Genomic DNA, 17588 nt, shown 5'->3' with positions numbered 1-17588 from the left:
AGAATACAGATGGGAACAGAATGGTAGCACTAATGCTAAAGGCTACATCAAGGATCTAAGGATCTATCCAATTCATCCATGGATGATGGCCACAGTAATACATCTCAATAATTGACTCTTTCTCTCTCATACGCACGCAGACACACGCGCGCACGCACGCACGCACGCACATTCTGTGAGAGGTAAGGACGAGCGAGTGAGTCAGAGAGAAAAGATACAGAGAGAGATGGGGGATCATAAATTCAGATTTTTATTGAAGTGCGGGCCACTGTCTTTCACGTCTGCTGACTCAGCAAGGCTAGCAGCACAAAAACCACATTGCCGCGATAAAGAACGTCACCCCCCCCCCCAACGTGATGGGTGTTCCTTCTACCAATCACTGTCACCCTGCTCGCCCCCCCGAGAGGGAGAGAGAGAGAGAGTTATGAATCATTGTTTTAATTTACTAGTCTGCATCTGTACTTTGCGCGCATTCAAAGTGGTTAAAAATGCATGTTTATACAACGCGTCGCATCATAAAGCTTGTAGATATGATATTTTCAAATAGCCTAGGTATAAAATAGGGCTGAAGCACTTTATAATTTTTTAATTTTGGTTAACACATTAACCGCCAAGAACGTAGTCCTACGGTCCGTTAAATCCAACTGTTAAGCGCCGAGACCGTAGCCCTACGGGCTGCGGTCTTTTCGCGCATGCGCGGTCCGGGTGCACTTTCGGAATTTTTTTGATCCACTTCCGTTTCCGGTTTGATGACCGGAAATAGAATTATTTGGGATCCGGTTTTGACGATCACGCCCGCTCCCATTCTACAGACAAAACTGAAACTCAATTCTCTTCCTGTAGTTTTTTCTCCTCGCATTTCACTGTTTAACGTAATCCGCTCTAACTCAAACATGGATACCCCGTTTGACACGCGATCTTCACTGGGAGATACAGGGAGATCTCGCGGATGTAAACAGACCGTGTAGAGCTCAATCTTAAGGATTTTAACAAGATCTATGGCGACATGAAAAAAACAAAAAAACAACAAAAACACCTTGGCACTGGTGAGTACATTATGAGATTAACCTCTGGCGGTCGATGTGTTAATGTATGTTTTATAATTTTCAAATATTTTAGTACTTTTACTTTTGGTACTTTAAGTACATTTTGATGCCAATACTTTTGTACTTTTACTCAAGTAAATTTTGAATTCCGGACTGTTACTTGTAACAGAGTATTTCTATATTGCAGTATTGATACTTTTACTTAAGTAAAGAATGTGAGTACTTTTTCCACCACTGCACATACGCTGGTAATCTGGCTTGTCGCGGGTTCGACTCCCGATCCTGTCCCGTCAAATAAAAGGCATAAAAAAGCCCAAAAGAAAAAGATGGGTCAGGCTCTAAAAACGAGGACAAATATCATGCTGTTGAACCACAACGATGAGCTACTGGTACATATAAAATAAAGCACCGCACCATATGAAAGAATATGAACAGGAATAAAAAAAACTAATCTAACTTCCACATCAAGCTTTATGGGACACAAGCTTTTGGTTCAAACAACGTTTTGTTTGGGGGGGTGGGTGTGTGTGTGTGTGTGTGTGTGTGTGTGTGTGTGTGTGTGTGTGTGTGGTACATTTATACATTAAGCAAATGACACAAACAAAACATAATGCACCCATGTGTCGGCTCTCACATCTGCTAAGACACAAAGTTATATGATGGGGAAGTTGTGCTTTAGTTGATATGGTAGACTGCCTTCCTCTTATTGAAGCCCAACGTTATGGGGTCAGAGAGATGCCTTCACTGCCCCCCCCCCCCCGGTGGGAGATGGAGGATACGGATAATGAGACGAGAGGCGGGTGGGAGTCTGGTGTCTGACTGGAATCTTAACCCATTAACACATCGACCGCCAGAGGTTAATCTCATAATGTACTCACCAGTGCCAAGGTGTTTTTGTTGTTTTTTTGTTTTTTTCATGTCGCCATAGATCTTGTTAAAATCCTTAAGATTGAGCTCTACACGGTCTGTTTACATCCGCGAGATCTCCCTGTATCTCCCAGTGAAGATCGCGTGTCAAACGGGGCATCCATGTTGTAGTTAGAGCGGATTACATTAAACAGTGAAATGCGAGGAGAAAAAACTACAGGAAGAGAATTGAGTTTCAGTTTCGTCTGTAGAATGGGAGCGGGCGTGATCGTCAAAACCGGATCCCAAATAATTCTATTTCCTGTCATCAAACCGGAAACGGAAGTGGATCAAAAAAATTCCGAAAGTGCACCCGGACCGCGCATGCGCGAAAAGACCGCAGCCCGTAGGGCTACGGTCTCGGCGCTTAACAGTTGGATTTAACGGACCGTAGGACTACGTTCTTGGCGGTTAATGTGTTAAGACCCGAAACGCATCTGTGTGGTTTTTAGTTTTATTTGGATATTCAAAAATAGCAAAAAAATAGCATAGTGCACCGAGTGCCACACTATGAGCTTCTAGATCTGCTATTTTTGGAAACTTGTGAAAATGTGTGGATATCTTTGAATATGTATATTTTTAAAGCAAACATTTGTAACTGAGATCTTTGGTTCTGGATGTCCCCGGTACAAAATATTGTACAAATGTTCGCTTTAAAAATATATATTTAAAGATTTGCACACATTTTTCCAAGATCAAATATTTGTTTTAGCAGATCTACAAGCTCATATACGGGTTAACCCGTTAAGACCCGAAGCAAACAATTCTACATAATGCCTTCTAAATCAGTAGTTCTCAAACATTTTAGTGCCAAGGACCTCCCAAAACGATATGTCTGTCTGTGGCCACGGACCAGAAAATGCTTTGTTCCAGGGACCCCCCAGAAGAGAAGATTTGTGTTCAAATCAAAATGATTCCAAATTCTTTCAAACACTTTCAAGATTTTTCAAAACATTTTAAAAATAAGCAGATGTACAAGCTTGTATATCTGCTTACTTTTTTTTTAACCCATTAAGACCTGGAACGCATCTGTGTCAATTTTTGATTTGAGCTAAAAAAAAAAAGAAAAAGATTTTACACTTTGGGCTATTCAAAAATAGCAGATCTACAAGCTCATAGCGCGGCACCGAGTGCCACGCTATGAGCTTGTAGATCTGCTATTTTTTGAAAAATCTATAAAATGTGTGCAAATTAATATATTTATATTCTTTTAAAGCCAACATTTTTAACTCAAATCTTTGCTTCGTGGGGGGGGGGGTCCCTGGAACAGAATATATTGAGATGGGGGTCCGCGGGCCAAATACATATAATTTTGGGGGTCCTTGACATGAAAAAGTTTGAGAACCACCGATATAGAAACATACGTTTTCCGGAAAACTGTTGGGATTTGGAAGACATTGGCTAAGAATCGGCCTCAGGTCTTAATGGGTTAAAACAGCCATGAGGAGGGGGGGGGTTGGGGGGTGGGGGGTGAGAGACATAGAAAACGACTCTGAGAGAAAGAGAGAGAGAGAGAGAGAGAGAGAGAGAGAGTGCTTCTGAGAGAGAGAGATATAGAGAATGGCTGAGAGACAGAGCAGTTCAACTGCAGGTTTATTCAATATTTTCTCCAGAGGTTTAGTCGTTGTGCCTCTGGGCTTGTATTTGATGTGATTGCCTTTGTGGTTATTTCCTTTGTTCTTTTTCTACATGTTCTATAGCGTTGTATTCTTTACTGTAACCTGTTTGAAGTCTGTCTGTGCATGTTTTCTTTGTAACAGAGGTGTGTATGTTCTACATTCATGTACTTTTGCCTTAAACTTCATGTATACATTTTCTTTCCTGGAGAAAGACACTTCTCAAGCCTCTCTGGAGGGGTTTAGAGGCATTCTCTCCCTCATATTCTACTGTATCCTTCTGCATCTTTTTTAATTATTTTGTGAGGGAAAATAGAGAAAAAGACAGAAGAATGACTCACAGAGTCGTATGGTGTGTGTGTGTGTGTGTGTGTGTGTGTGTGTGTGTGTGTGTGTGTGTGTGTGTGTGTGTGTGTGTGTGTGTGTGTGTGTGTGTGTGTGTGTGTGTGTGAGAGAGAAAGACACAGACAGACAGACAGACAGACAGAATCAGAAAGACACCCGCTGGGTAAAATAATAGATCCCCAAATGTTAAAGCCCTATCAGAGAAACTCCACAGGATACAGGCAATTTAACCCATTCCATCCTGGAACGGATTGGAGAAATAAAATATATAAAATATATATTATATATATGTTTTAAAGCGAACATTTATAACTCCGATCTGTGCTTCTGGGGGATATAGCAACATACTGTTAGGATTTAGAAAATATTTCTAGATATGTATTTGGCCGGCAGACCACCATCTCAAAATGCTTTTTTTTCTATAAACCATTATTTCATACTTCGGGCTATTCAAAAATAGCAGATCTACAAGCTCGTAGCGCAGCACCGAGTGCCGCGCTACGAGCTTGTAGATCTGCCTTAAAAAAGAAAAAGAATCTTGAACATTTTGTGCAATTCTATGAATACATATATATTTTGGAAAACAACATTTTGAACTCAAATCTTCGCGTCTGGGGGGTCCCTGGAACAACATATTTAGAGATGGGGGGCCGCAGCCAAATACATATAACTTTGGGAGGTCCTTGACAATAAAAAATTACAGGGACCCCTCTACACCCCCCCCCCCCCAGAAGCAAAGAATTTGAGTTACAAATGTTCTCTTAAAAAAAAAAAAAAAATATATATATATATATATATATATATATATATATATTCAAAGAGTTGCAAAAACTTTCAAGATTAATTTTTTTTAATAAAAGCAGATCTACAAGTTCTGTATATCTGCTATTTTTGAATAGCCCAATGAAATCTAAAATGCAACAAGGCTGTGTTCCCCGTCTTAAAGGGTTAAGAGTGCTACAGTATATGTTGTTTTGTCTTTTCTTTTATCACCCGATCCAACTCTCATCTTCTCTCTGTCTCTCTCTCTCTCTCTCTCCATTATGAGTGTCTCTCTCTCTCTCTCCATTATGAGAGCTATACGTTGTTCTGTGGCTCAGAGGCTCCATTTCCACATAGATGGATTTTTATTTGGTGTGATGGTGTGTCGCTTTGAGGGGGATTCAGGGGTGTGTGTGTGTGTGTGTGTGTGTGGGGGGGGGGGGGGATGAGAATTGCACCCTGACACACTGGTAGAAGGCTTCTATCGTGAAAAGCCTTCAGGACGCATTTATCAGAGCTCAACACTTATGAATAATGTACACGAGCATGAGTCTAGAACAACCACCACTATGAGAGAGAGAGAGAGAGAGAGAGAGAGAGAGGATACGTCTCACTCACACACACACACACACACACACACACACACACACACACACACACACACACACCTCCATTAAAAGCAAATGCCATTAATCCATTCAGACCTGAGGCCGGTTCTGAAAACGTCTTCTAAATCCTGACCTTTAAGTTTTCTGAAAAACTTCAAATATTTATTCAAAAATTACAACATTACATTACATTACATTACAGTCATTTAGCAGACGCTTTTATCCAAAGCGACAGACAACAAATGTATGTTGCTATATATACTGTACATAGCAACATGTTGCTATATATACTGTACATAGCAACAGGAACCCCTAAAGCGGTTCCCGTCCTGAAAGGTATGGTTACAAATAGGGGTTCCCGCCCAAAATGTGTTAAGGGCAGGTTTCACAGCAAAACCCATTAGGACAAATCTCTGTGAAATGAAATAAAGTAAAAATGAAATGAAAAGAAGGAGATTAAATGGAATGAGAAGAGAGAGAGAGAGAGAGAGAGAGAGAGAGAGAGAGAGAGAGAGAGAGAGAGGGGGCTAACGGCTACAGTTCTACACACTATAAAACATTACAAGCAGTGTTGCCAGATTTTGGGAGAGAAATAAGCAACCAGGTCTAGGAAAACGAGTCCAAAAGAAGTGACTAGTTAGGCCACGTGAGCACTTTAAATCTACTATATATACTGTACATAGGCTATTTAAAAATAGCCGATCTACAAGCTCACGACGACGTGTTGTGAGCTTGTAGATCTGCTATTTAAAAAAAAAAAAATTCTAACACCACAAATCTGGCACAAAACATTTTCAGATGGGGGTTGGGGAGTATTTGGGGGTCCGTGACATGGACATATTTGAGAACCACTGGTTTAAATAACATAATTTAAAGGTAGGGTAAGTGATTTGCAATTATTCAAATAATTGCAAAATGGGTCTATGTTCTGATAAGTGCTCGTTACTATAGAGTGTCCTGTCCATATAAAGAGTCTCCATGTCTCTCCAGCTCTTTATAAAACAGAAAATGTATTTTGTAGTTTTTTTTTTTTTTTTTTTTAGTTTCATTTCCAATTTTATCCAACCAGGACAGAGAACTCAATCAGGATACAGATTAAACAAGTGAAATTGGAAGTGATGACACTAAGAAATGAGCATGCAAAATTGGAACTGAAAACTATACAAATTAAGCTTAAAAATGGGTACTTTCTCCTGATTGGCTGAGATTTTGACACCTACCGAAAAATGTATTTTCTGTTTATTAAAGAGCTGGAGAGACGGGGAGACTCCTGTTACTGAACAAACACCTCTATAGCAATGATTACGATCAGAATATAGTATTTTAACCTTTAAAAAAAATACTTTTTGTTTTAACCAAAAAATATCACTTACCCTACCTTTAATACATAATATTTTTTTTAATGTGGGAGCAGGCCCAAATAAGCAGCTACACTTTAGGAACAAGCGCAGAAAACCGCAACTACCAATATTTACAAACCCAGAGTTGCTTATAATAAGCAGACATGGCAACACTGGTTACAATAGCCGGGTCGCAATGAAGGGCGACCGGAGGAACGCATGGAGAGGTAGAGAGGGAGGGATGGAGGGAGGGATGGAGAGAGAGAGAGCGAGAGGTAGAGAGAGAGAGAATAAAAGAAAAGGCTCAGGAAATAGGGGAGATAATAGAGAAAGAGAGACGGAGATAGAGAATATTGATCGTGGTTTATGTCTGTGAGAAAGATGGGGAGAGAGTCACATCAAAGAGTGTTCCGTTCGTTGCAGGGACGGGTCGGCGGTTTAAAACTGCTATTTGCAACAAAGTAACCAATAAATACGGCGTTGCTCCCTCCATATAGAGTAGGCCTATAAAACTCAAGCAACGACATCCGAGTTTCATCCTCGTTTATGTCTATCGCCAACGTATTCGTCTACTCGTCTTTTATATCGACGTTTGTAATTCGCCCCTGAAATATTGCCTTTTAACTCTTTGCCTGCCACTGACGAGCGACCTCGTCAGATTCTGCCAAGGCGGAGCCTGCCTCTGACGAGTTCTGGCAAGTTTTGTGTCTTAACCCATTAACACATTGACTGCCAGAGTTTATTCATAATGTACTCACCCCTGTGCCAGCGATTTTCGTGTTTTATTTTTTTCATTCAAAAAGTTTCTCTGGCTGCGTTTTTAAACACATACGATAGATCGACCAGCAGAGAGCAGCAGATTGACACCTCGATCACTCGCTGACTTCGCTCGACCCCCCCCCCCCCCCCCCAGTCAATACGTCATAACCGGATGTGACGTTTTCGACAATCACCGATCGGCCTTCCGACCGTTGTGATACACGACCACGATGACTGTTTGTCACCCAGACTAAAAAAAATAGAAGTGGAGCTCTCCGTTCGTTTTTTATACCGTGTGAAAAAAATAGTTTTTCCCTATTCTGGCCGAAAATGACGTGAAAAAAAATGAGAACCGGAAACGGAATCTGCGTCATGAAACCGGATCCCGGTGAGTGTGAAGTAAATGGAAAACGAAACTGATGATGAAAAATAAACAGAACAGCGCGATCACAGATTAAACAATGACAATTCAAAAGAACGCATATATGCGATCTTTTGAATTGCGGCAATCAAGCGATGGATTTGAAAGAACGCATCAATGCGTTCTTGGCAATCAACGTGTTAAGACCTGAGGTTCCGATTCAACAAATACGCACAGATGTTTATGACTTTCATTTTCCCATGAGCCTTAAAAACATAATCTTCAAATGTAATACCTATGGTCAAATTTGGTCAAATTTAAGACCTTAAATTCGAAGACAATTTAAGACTTTTTAAGGACCCGCGGGAACCCTGAATAACTGCGATTAACCATTTAATTGTGTGTTTGGCATTGAAAGTTGGAACACATGAAAAAAAGAAATCTGTTTGCCTTTTAGGCTTCGTAATCAAAAATTGCACAGGGCAGATCTGACAAATAACTGAATTATACAAAAGAAATTATTTACATATTTAATAATTTTGTGAAAATGTAAAAATATAAAAAATAGCTGATCAACAATCTTACAAAGCGTCACGAAGTGACGCTTTGTAAGATTGTAGATCTGCTATTTATGCTTTTTTAATATTTGAAAATGTATCAACTTTTTAACACGGAAACAAGTATGCAAAAATAATGACGATTATCTCAAATAATTGCGATTAGGCGATGTTGTAATAATTGTGACAGTCCTACCTTTTAACTGAAACCTGTACGATTTGCTGTACGCATAAAAAACAGTGGAGGCAACGAACTCTGTTTAGAAAAGTCCTATATAAATAAATAAGGTCATCATTATTATGATCATCGTTTGGTTTATTTCCAAGGTAATCACACGCTTCAGCTGGTCTCGGCCTCGTTGACGCTGTGATCCAATCCAAAGTGGTGTGTTTGGGTCAGAGGAGCTGGGACTGAGCAATTAAAACCCAACAGCAGGTCATTTCCACAGCTTGTCAAACCATCAGGGACATTTATTTTATATCAGGCTGTGCCGAGAGGCTGTGTTTAATCCACTACGACTGGGAACGCAGCCGTGTCAGTTTTAAAGATTTATTTGGCTATTCAAAAAATAGCAGATCTACAAGCTCATAGCGCGGGCCGCGCTATGAGCTTGTAGATCTGCTATTTTTGGGGGGAAATCGTGGAAAATCTGTGCAAATCTTTGAATATATATATATATATAATATATGTTTTAAAGCTAAACATTTTTTCCAGATCTGTGCTTCTGGGGGGTCCCTGGAACAACATATTTTGAGATGGGGGTCCACGGCCAAATACATATCATTTTGGGTGGGTCCTTGACATGGAAAAGTTGGAACACCACTGATATAGAAACATACTGTTAGGATTGAGAAAACATGTTTAGATATGTATTTGGCCCAAGGACCCACCCCATCTCAAAATGTTTTGTTCCAGGGTCCCCCCAGAAGCAAACATTTGAGTTACAAATGTTCGCTTTAAAAAAAAAAGCATATTCAAAGATTTGCACACATTTTCACGGGTTTTTCAAAAATAGCAGATCCACAAGCTCATAGCGCGGCACTCGGTGCCGCGCTATGAGCTTGTAGATCTGCTATTTTTGAATAGCCAAATAAATCTTAAAATGACACACAGGCACGTTCCCGGATAGAATGGGTTAATGACTGGAGGTGGAGGGGATGAGGTGATTATCTGCGTTTGCTGTTCCACGGCGCTCTGTCACGCATTTCAATTAGCTACCAGTACAGTCAATATAAACCCCAGAGACAAACCAAGTGTGCACACGCACACACGCACACAAACACACAAACAGTCCACAGCGTGCGTGTAGAACTTATAGCCTGGAAACCAGACAAATCTGCCATTGCAACAAAACAAAAATAATTGCCCTCGACAGATTTGGTCTGGCACCGCTCAGTTGTGATTGCATTTCACTCCCTCCGAAGTTGTGAGGGACCACAGGCAGCTCTCCCACTGATCATGTTCAACCCAGATTTGGCACAAACAAGGGAATGAAACTCGTTCTCATGCTATGCAACAAAAATGTGGAATGTCCTTACCCAAAAGGAGTAAAGGAGTGTAAAACCCTACTCACTTTCAAAACTGCCCTAAAGAAACACCTTCAGGGGGCTGCAATTCCAAACTGGCCCCTGTCTAAGTCTTAATAGTCAGGGGATATTAGCAGAAAGATTTCCAATCTTGGAATAAATTCCTTACCAAAAAAAATCTTCACCAATGTGTTTGTAAAGGTGTCTAGTAACACATCTCACAAAGACTGAAATTCAGTTTCCCTAGGAGAATTTTTGACAGCTGCTGAAAGTTGGGGTACCCACCATTTCCCTGCATTTCCATGCAGGGCAAAAAAAAAATCAAATTTTAATTCTGTTTTAAGTAGCATGTGAGGGGTCAAACTAGGGTGTTTTTATGATTCTGAATCCATTGCAAGCATTTGTTTTGCACCAAAACCACTCCTTGGGCTAGAAACGGCCATAGCCATCCTTTTCCAGGTATACTTTTTGTGTAAAAAGCCCATTGAGATTGGGCCGTTTTTAGCCCAAGGAGTGGTTTTGGTGCAAAACAAATGCTTGCAATGGATTCAGAATCATAAAAACACCCTAGTTTGACCCCTCACATGCTACTTAAAACAGAATTAAAATTTATTTATTTTTTGCCCTGCATGGAAATGCAGGGAAATGGTGGGTACCCCAACTTTCAGCAGCTGTCAAAAATTCTCCTAGGGAAACTGCATTTCAGTCTTTGTGAGATGTGTTACTAGACACCTTTACAAACACATTGGTGAAGATTTTTTTTGGTAAGGAATTTATTCCAAGATTGGAAATCTTTCTGCTAATATCCCCTGACTATAACCTAACCCGAGCTAGATGTGTTTTTCCTTCTCTCAGAGTCAAGGGATCATTCCTAAGTTGTGTTGGAGCGCCCTCTTGTGGAATGACTGCGCCATGTGTGCTGTTTTACATTTCTGACTGGCTGTGTGGTTGTGATGAAGTATTAAGAGCTCTTACCCTGACACTTCCCAATGATCGATCCAAAGTCATCCCTCGCAGACCTGGAGAGACAGAGAGCACACACACACGTAAGCATTACAATATTCAATACACAATATGATAACACACCCGAAGGGCACAGTTTGAAAGGTTATGATATAGATCCATGGAGCCCCTCCCTTCTTACATCTGACAAGGCTGAGACACCCCACACACACACACACACACACACACACACACACACACACACACACACACACACACACACACACACACAAACACACACACACACACATGCATACAAACAGGGACATTTTTGGCGACCACTTGATGAGCACAGGTCTCCGCCAGGTCAGGTACGTTATTCTGGCCTCCTGGTGGCGCTATAATAGGCCAATGTGAAAAGGGTGCCATTTATTCTTAGGTCTTTCACGGCAAGACACTGCATTCATGATTTGAGGCATTTTGTTCCAAAAATTTGTTTTGCTACATTAGACCTGCTGGTGGCGCTATAACAGGCCAATGTGAAAAGGGTGGCATTTCTTCCTCGGCCTAGTGGGAATGTGCGTGTGAAAATTCACGGAAATCGCAAGCTGCGTGCATAGTTTGAGGCTTTTTGTTCAAAACGGACCAATCCTGCAAACTTTGGAAGCCAACCATAGGCAATGAGGATGGAATATGGAAACCGGACAGATTCGTGTTGATCATATGACTATAGAGATACTGTGTACCGATTTGCATGACGTTTGGATCAAATCTGTAGGAGTAATGTAAAAAAATGGGTTTTGCACAAATCGGCGTCCTGGTGGCTCTATAACAGGCCCATGTGAAAAAATTGGGGCAGAGGTTCTGAATTGGCATCCAGGGAGTGTGTGTGCACAGTTTCGGAGCGACCGGGGCCAACGGTACCGGAGATTAGCTGCTAACACACAGACAGGACGGACGGACACACGGACACACGGACGGACGGAGGGTAAAACATACTCTCACGCCATGCCTTTCGGCCTGGCGGAGACAATAAGGTATAGTTAAAAAAAATAAAGCATACACTGATAACCTTGAATAGGAATGTTTATTAGGGAAATGCATTTACAAAGGTGTGATTCCCGCTGATTGTGCGTCTTATCGTGTCTTCGCTACACAAAGCGTTTCCGTACACATTTATAAATGGAAGGGCCTTATTTTTTTTGGTCCCCGACCCGTAGTTTGTGAACCCCTTCTTTAGAACAAACAAAAACAACAGAAATGTGACAGTAACAGTAACAGTGCTGAAAGCCAGGGTGGATTTCGGGGGGAGATTTTTATTGCTCCCTTACCGAGCTCTCAACACTCTCTACTCTAATACTACGGAGAACAGCCAGAGAACGAAAATCAATTGAGGATTCACACACGGCCGTGCATTGGTGACAGGTGGAGTGCCTGTGTGCATTAAAATGTAATAAATGTGTCGCATACTAATGAGTTCACGGTGTTGTTGTTGTAAGAGCTTGGATGCATGTTTTGTTAGATGCATGTTTTGGTGTCGACACAAAACATGCATCCGTCTTGTTGATGGATGTAAAAGCTACGGAGCCCCTTAGGGGACATTACTAGGTAGATTGTTTTAAGGGTAGGTACATTATTTTAAGAGCTAGGTAGATTGTTTTAAGGGTAGGTACATTATTTTAAGAGCTGGTGGTTTATGTTTTCTGGTATGGAAAAAAAAACATAGGCTATAACATTTTTTTTGAGGGATGAGTTGTTTTTTTTGAGGGATGAGTTTTTTTTTTTGAGGGATGAGTTTTTTTTTTTTGAGGGATGAGTTTTTTTTTTTGAGGGATGAGTTTTTTTTTTTTTAGGGATGAGTTTTTTTTTTTGAGGGATGAGTTTTTTTTTTTGAGGGATGAGTTTTTTTTTTTGAGGGATGAGTTTTTTTTTTTTGAGGGATGAGTTTTTTTTTTTTGAGGGATGAGTTTTTTTTTTTGAGGGATGAGTTTTTTTTTTTGAGGGATGAGTTTTTTTTTGAGGGATGTTTTTTATTTTATTATTATATTTTATTTTGAAGGACAGGCCGCATTTTATTTTATTTTGAAGGACAGGCCGTCCGTCAAAGTTCCGGGTAAGTACGTCCCTTCCTCTTTGACCAAATTTGGCAATGGTCACCGGACTTTCCACTCTCCACCACGGAGGAAATAGCTGGTCAGCTAACGTTTACTTGTTTACAAGGAAATTATTGTAAGTGATAATATGCTCTCATTAATCTACCGCTATCTGGGATAATTAATGAATGAATGAATGCGTGTGTACAGCTTGCTTACTAACGTTAGCCATTATGCTAGCTAACGCTAACATTAGCACCGTTAGCTCCATGGGTAGCACCCAGCTAGCACTGGCACTCAACGCCAAACCCACTACGTTAATGTACGTTGCCGATCATATTTATGTTGTATATGGAGTGCAGCGTTTCAAAGTGATTTAATTCTAGGGAAAGAATGTCATCATATTGGCTAGCAGCTGACAGGCGCAAGCTAGCATAGCTGAGCTATTGTATACGTTCGTGTTCTATCACATACATAACGTTGACATCGAAAATAGCAGATCTACAAGTTCACAACATGTTGCGTCCGCGACGCGCTGTGAGCTTGTAGATCTGCTATTTTTGGGGCCGACAACGTTGTGCGATGTAGCATATACCTACTGTAGCTTATTGAGGTGTTGTTGCTATTCTGTACTGTACTTGTAGCTTAATGAGGTGCTGTTGCTATACTCTACTGTACATGTAGCTTAATGAGGTGTTGTTGCTATACTCTACTGTACATGTAGCTTAATGTGGTGTTGCTATACTGTACTGTACATGTAGCTTAATGAGGTTGTTGCTATGATACTTAACATTATTATTATAATGATGTACCGTGCATGTTCACATCATGTATACTTTACATTATTATTATTATTATTATTATTATTATTATTATTATTATTATTATTATTATTATGTACTGTGCATGTTCACATCATGTATACTTTACATTATTATTATAATGATGTACCGTGCATGGTCACATCATGTATACTTAACATTACTTGAGACCATTTTTCTTTTTTTACATGTTGGACAAAATAGCCAATTTTACATACATGTGTTTGGTGAGGTGGAATGCTGTGCGACGAATGGGAAAAGTTAGAGGACGACAGGATTAAAAAGTTGCACTCATCTTAGCTAGGTTGAAGGCCAAATCCTCACATACTGTACATTCAGCAGTATTAGGGATGTGTTGTGAACACATTGATTAAAATAAATTAATAAATGGAGTGTAATTGTTTTGTATTTGGCCACCACTGCAGACTGCAGATGGGACAAATTCAATCCAAGCCATAATCGAAGAGTTGCCGCATCTAGTGGACACTCAAGGCATGGTGAGCTTACAATCTCACAGAATAAGTTTAGTACAGACTAAATCGATTATTGTTTGTGCCTTACACATTTTTTTGTCTTTACCTGTCTGTAGATTTCTCATGATTTTCGATGTTAAATCCTGAGTGTACTGGGAGATGAACCCTGAATTCTCCGCGAAGATCACTCACATGGCCGGCCAGGAAGGAGAAGACGGGTGACCTTTGCGTCAACATACAGTAGATTTGCTCTCAGCAGGTATTCACATAGAGCTCTCATATTCCGGGAGCAGTATGGGTTAGCGCCCCAGCCTTGGTCTCCAGCCTTGGTCTTCCGTGAGGAAGAAGCCCAACAAACAGTTGGATCATGCAGACACATTTTTTTGTAATATAGCCTAATATATAAGTTGGCATAAGATATTGATAGCTAATTGCAGTGACATTATTTTAATGCTGTTTAAGGGAAGGCATGTGTGTTCCACCTACATGTGCATGCACACTCATGTTCAGTAACTTTGGACTCAGACTCAGTTAATGTGGACTCTATTTGGACTTGAGCACTGCTGGGGAATTGACTCAACCTAGACTCCAGATATAGTGACTTGACTACAGCACTGGAGCTTTGGAGTTCAATTTAACCTGTTGTATCAACTTGTAATAATCTTGTTCTTTCCTCTCTTTTCTTTTCTTCTTCAGCCTGTGACAAACCTGGTGCAGTAGCTGACCGCAGCAACCACAGAGTATCCATATGTTTTTATGCTAGGGGAGGGGCATCAGTGTTCCCAAGCTTATGTGATAATAAATGGGGCGGCCTTGGCGCACCCATCTCTTTTGGGTGATGGGTGTTTTAATGGAGTTGGTACAATGTATGTTCAGGAGGAAGACTACGCCTTCAAGCTATGAGATTGTTACTAACCTTGCCCCTCACTCTACTCCCATGATCTATTTCCATTCCTAGCTCACTCTCTAGGTTACAAGCTTGATCGATCACCATGGTAACTGAGTCAACTCCGCCCTCGATTTATCTGCCATGGTAACCGATCACAGCTCCACCCTTGCCACTCACAAGCCAATCCGCGATTGGACCGTGATATCACTCAAAAAGGCATTAAGAGAGAAGAGCGTCGCTTTTTCCAGCACCGCAAACAAAGGACAACTTTTTCATCTTTACACCACAGCAGCGAGAGTTTCCTCTTCTCCAGCGGGACCTTCACAGGCGCGCCATGATGACGTCAGACAGCCGGCACGGGGTCCATCTACCAGCAGACACGACGGCGACACACGTTCATCAGGTGAGCCTGTGTTGTTTCCTATTAATGCAAACCATCCACCAGCATTGTCCATAATTACACAAGATATTCGCCAATCGAATTCATCTCCACCTACAGGTCGCACTCTGCTGAGCCGCCTCAGACCCCCAACTCAAGCAGAGGAGACCAGGCTTGTTCCCACTACCCCCATGCATCTCCCTCCACCCCCTGTGCCTGCTCCCCTCCCCTCCTTCCCTACCTTTAATCCTCTTTCCCCCATCCCTTCCCCCTCTTACCAAAACCCTCTGCAAAGGTTTTCACCCCCGTCAATGCAGGCTTCACTGTCATCCCACCCCCCTGCACAATCATCCAACTTCCCCCACACTTCTGTCTCTTTTTCTGTTTCCGTCCCCGAGGCCGCTAGCCAGCCCAACACCCAGATGGCTATCGCACGGGGCCGGCTAGCACCTTCACCCCCCACTCAGGTGCCCCCCCAAACAGCCATCGGCATCCTGAGCAACTTAACTCTCTCTTCTTTCCCTCCCTCCCCCGCCCTTGTGTTTCCAACCCCCCCCTTTTCTCTCTCCTCCGCAGTCGCAGCCCAGGTGCCACTGAACGCGCTGGCCCTCAACCCACAACCCATATCCAACCACCTCCGTCAACAAATCATCCAGGGTATGGACATCGACCTCTCTGCAATTCTAAAACCATCCACCCACACCTTCCAACCCCGGACAGTCGACTGCGGAGGCATCTCGATCACCCTCCGAGACCTTTCATCCACTGCCCCACCCCACAACACCCTCACCTGCACCAAATTCACCCTAGCCTTCTCAATTTTCAGAAATGTCATCTGCTCCCTATTCCCCCACAGAAGGCAAGAGCTAGACGACTACCTTTCCCTAATCATGGACATGGCAGTGCGGTTTGGTGGCACATTATTTTATGAATACCATCGGCAGTTCGCAGCGAGGGCGGCTGCCCGTATCCAACAGTGGAACCTCGCTACCTACTGGGGAGCGCTGGACATAGAACTTTACAGCCGGCTGTTCACAGGCAGCGCCGCCATAGCATGCAACATCTGCGGCTGCCCCTCCCACCCCACCACCGACTGCGTGCTCACCGCACACCAGCCTGCACCCGTAGCCCAACCTAAAAGAGAGCCAGCAGCCCCAGTTCATTATTACAATCGCCCCACCACATTCTCCATCCCTCCATCAGTCCCCGCCCTCATGGGAATAGGAACACAACAGTACCAGCCAGGCCGGGACAAGCGATCCAAACCCGGCCGCCCCATCGCCCAACCAGCCTCCTCTCAAGCCACGGACAAGCGTGGCAGGAAGATTATGTTTGTTGGCTCCCGCATGCTATGCAATAATTTCAACGATGCAGGATGCGACTCATCATTTTGCAAGCTCCTGCACGTATGCACCTACTGCGGAGGAGCCCATGCCCGCCACATGCCCCCACAACCCAACCAAACCTTCCAAAAGTTGACTGTCGCACCATCTGGCCACCCCCATTAACATCCCTGCCCTGGCCAAGGAGCTCGCATTCCACCCAGACCCCACATTCGTCCATTTTTTCATTGACGGTCTCAATCATGGTTTTTCACCCGGCCTCATCACACTTCCCGATCATTCCCACTCTTGCAATAACCTCCAGTCCGCACTAACAGAACCTGAAATCGTCATCACCCTGCTTGAGAAAGAAGTCAAGCAAGGGTTCATGATCGGTCCGTTCGATTCCCCCCCATTCCCCATCTACCGCATCAGCCCAATAGGAGTGGCCACTAGGAAGTATTCAGGGAAGAAAAGATTAATTATCGATCTATCTTCCCCACACGGTTCATCCATCCCCAGTATTAATAGCCTCATCCCCAGTGCAGATTTCACACTTCATTATTCAACCGTTGATCATGCCATTGCCCTGATCCGGCTGCCTGGCTATCAAAAGCCGACATCACGTCTGTCCACCCAGACTCATGGCACCTTTTCGTCGTCTGCTGGCAGTCAAAATTTTATTTTGCAGTAAGATTAACATTTGGCTGTAAAAGTAGCCCAAAACTTTTCGACAATCTCTCAGAGCTCCTTTGCTGGATATTAAGCAACAATTACCGCATCCCGCACCTAGTCCATCTCCTGGATGACTTCCTCACAGTCGACCCCCCATCAGCCCCCCC

At 42.5% G+C, this 17588-nt stretch overlaps 2 protein-coding genes across 2 annotated transcripts in view; one reads left to right on the top strand and one right to left on the bottom strand.

Annotated features, from left to right (window-relative positions):
* Positions 1–17588, bottom strand: part of nbas (NBAS subunit of NRZ tethering complex) — a 245306-nt gene that overhangs the window by 205557 nt on the left and 22161 nt on the right. The window contains exon 6 of the mRNA XM_080452909.1: positions 10803–10846. Within this exon, the coding sequence (XP_080309035.1) occupies positions 10803–10846 (44 nt within the window). The remainder of the gene's footprint in view (positions 1–10802; positions 10847–17588) is intronic.
* LOC308103884 (uncharacterized protein) lies at positions 13822–16932 on the top strand (the record flags this gene model as incomplete). The annotated part of the gene is made up of 3 exons (XM_080454093.1): positions 13822–14180; positions 14273–14374; positions 14853–16932. The coding sequence occupies exon 3, from the start codon at positions 15187–15189 to the stop codon at positions 16930–16932; it is 1746 nt and encodes a 581-aa protein (XP_080310219.1). The 5' UTR covers positions 13822–14180; positions 14273–14374; positions 14853–15186.

This window comes from Gymnoscopelus braueri, assembly GCF_963280865.1.
Source record: "Gymnoscopelus braueri genome assembly, chromosome: 16".
NCBI lineage: Eukaryota > Metazoa > Chordata > Actinopteri > Myctophiformes > Myctophidae > Gymnoscopelus > Gymnoscopelus braueri.
The sequence above is the reverse complement of the archived record's forward strand: the minus strand, read 5'-3'. Positions and strand labels throughout refer to the sequence as shown.